General features: G+C 33.4%; 1 protein-coding gene across 2 annotated transcripts in view; it reads left to right on the top strand.

The window, feature by feature from the left end:
* LOC113821225 (sedoheptulokinase) overlaps positions 1 to 2,500 on the top strand; it is a 45,726-nt gene that overhangs the window by 22,036 nt on the left and 21,190 nt on the right. For both annotated transcript variants that reach the window (XM_070120726.1, XM_070120727.1), the window contains 2 exons: positions 136 to 303; positions 511 to 628. In XM_070120726.1, the coding sequence (XP_069976827.1) occupies positions 136 to 303; positions 511 to 628 (286 nt within the window). The remainder of the gene's footprint in view (positions 1 to 135; positions 304 to 510; positions 629 to 2,500) is intronic.

Below are 2,500 nucleotides of genomic sequence, written 5' to 3'. Positions count from 1 at the left end.
ATATCATGGCCATGCTGTTATGAATAGGAATGTAGGATTTATTATTCCAGTACTTGAATATCTGAAGAACATGATTTTGTATGCATTCATGAGTTTGTTTTGAGAAATGCACATTTACACAAGACTCTTTTTCAGGTTTGAGATTCGTGAAGTTAGCAACTCATACACTTGGCAAGACAATAGATGCACGCAGGAATTTCTCTCATCTTTACCAGTTCCAGAATCACATCTTTCCATTGCATCTGGATATGGATGTGCCACGTTACTGTGGTTTTCCAAGAATAAACCAGAAAAGTTAACAAGGTATTTCAGTTTCATAAGTTACAATGAATGGCATTGCATTTTCTGTGTATTCATTGTTTTGTTTCTTTATTTTTTTGTTTTGTTATAAAAGAAATGTGCTGTATAGTTATCGTCTTATTGCAGTTTTGTTGTTTTATTCTTTTTCAAATTATGCTGGCTATTACCATTTAGTCTAGATTGATGTTAATAAATCCTTTAACTGAACAGATTCAACAGAGCTGGAACTATCCATGACTTCCTTGTCTGTATGTTGTGTGGGCTAGACCGGCCTGTTATGTCAGTACAGAATGCTGCATCATGGGGTTTCTTCAACACCAACACCAAGGTATTGCCTCCTGACTGAGGAAATGGAAGCTCATTGTTGTAGTGCATGTCGGGAAATGCACTTTTGATCGAAATGGTTTCTGTTCAAGACATGCTGCAGTAAGCACAGAATTAAAACAGTAAGAGTACAGTTTCTTAACCATACACTGATATAGACTACTGACTGTATGATTAAAAGGTACTGTATTTAAAAGCTTATCTTTTTATTTAGATACAGTATTGGGTGGTATACATTTAATGGAATGCATTTTTAAGGTGTAAAGATAGTAATTATTTTTTTAATTGCTTTTATTATTAGGGAAGAGCTTTCTGCTGACATGTGTTATAAGGTAAGACTGAAGTACTGGATGATGATAACAGTTAAATTGTTATATTCCCTCATATTAAATATTTTCCCAAGTAAACATTCTTCATGGCTATGCAGATTTTCTCAGGTCCTCTTCTTAGTTTAATTATAGCAACTGCAAAACTGATCTGTATGTTTATAAGGATGTGTCAATTTTGGAAATACAAATTCTGAATTAAGATAGATATTGCTTGCTGAAAAGTGACAATATCTTACCAACAGTTATTGTTCTGGAATGCAGAACACCTCTTGCTTCTTTCTCCATTAGATATTTAGTATCATAGGTCTCATCACATTGCTGACAGACTTTGAACAAAACACATGGGTAGCTTGCAACTTTTCATTTATGCTGTAGATGTTAGATATCATATGGAAAAAAGGAACATTAAGATGCATTTTTATTATAGAATGATGAGGATGTGTATTCACTTGTTGCGTATCTGAATATTCTAACAGCATTCTACTGATGCATGTCAGTATGTGATATAGAAGTAGGCAATGTTAGCCATTTCTTAGTATTTTCTTGAAAGGGAGGATCCTGCTCAGCTAAGGCATTGTAAACAGGGAGCATGTTATGGTTGTCCTGATGCATGTTAATTCCTATTGTGGACTATTAAAGATAATAAAAACTCATGGTCAGATGGGTACATATATATATATATTTTTATACTGGCATGTTTGAATAGTTGTTGAACAAAAATGTTCAGGGTTATTGCTAACTCAGAGACAAAGTATTCCTGCTGTCAGAAAGAAAAAATGACATTCAATATTAATCCTGTGTCCTCTTAACTGATAGGGTATGCATTGATATGGTGGAATCTATGGTCTGTCATGTCACTTGGAGATAAGTGACAAGGATACAGTACCCCAAAGTGCAAACCAGGTTTTAGATTATTAGAGTTTGTAATTAGAATGAATATTGATTTTCAGAACACAGTTTTGTCTTGTATCAATGACTTTCATGGTAATATCATCATGAATGATACACCTAGTGCTGATTAGGTTTTTTCATTGTTTTTGCAATTAGCTTGTTTCATTTTATAAAGGCCAGTGGTTATGAAAACAGCCAGGAGTTATATTAGGAAATATAGCCCTACACAATTTTTTTTTTTCTTTTTTTACTTGGATCAACATTATACAAAGCATACACAGTTCAGATCTTTCCATTCTTTTAGTTTCAGTATTCCAGGTTTTACTACTTTGACAAAGAGTAGGTGAAGCAGTGCATTATAGACTATAGGTTAATGCCAATAATAGTAATGTTTATTCCAGGATGACACTGCATTTTGCCTTATATTTTTGTGGCAAGGAATAGAAGAGTAGCAGGAAAGTTATTTTGATTTTGTATGTATGATGCTCATTCATGCAATGTAATATGTATGGCTGCTTATTTAACCAAGAAGTAATCACTTAACCAATTCAGCAAATGTTTACCACAATATTACTGCTTTTTGCACAGGGGCACACAGAGTTGCAGAAATATACAGAAAGATTTTAATTTAACTTTTTGTAAATCTACTAGTTGAC

Source organism: Penaeus vannamei, chromosome 4 (assembly GCF_042767895.1).
Source record: "Penaeus vannamei isolate JL-2024 chromosome 4, ASM4276789v1, whole genome shotgun sequence".
Classification (NCBI taxonomy): domain Eukaryota; kingdom Metazoa; phylum Arthropoda; class Malacostraca; order Decapoda; family Penaeidae; genus Penaeus; species Penaeus vannamei.
This window is presented reverse-complemented; position numbering and strand designations above follow the sequence as displayed.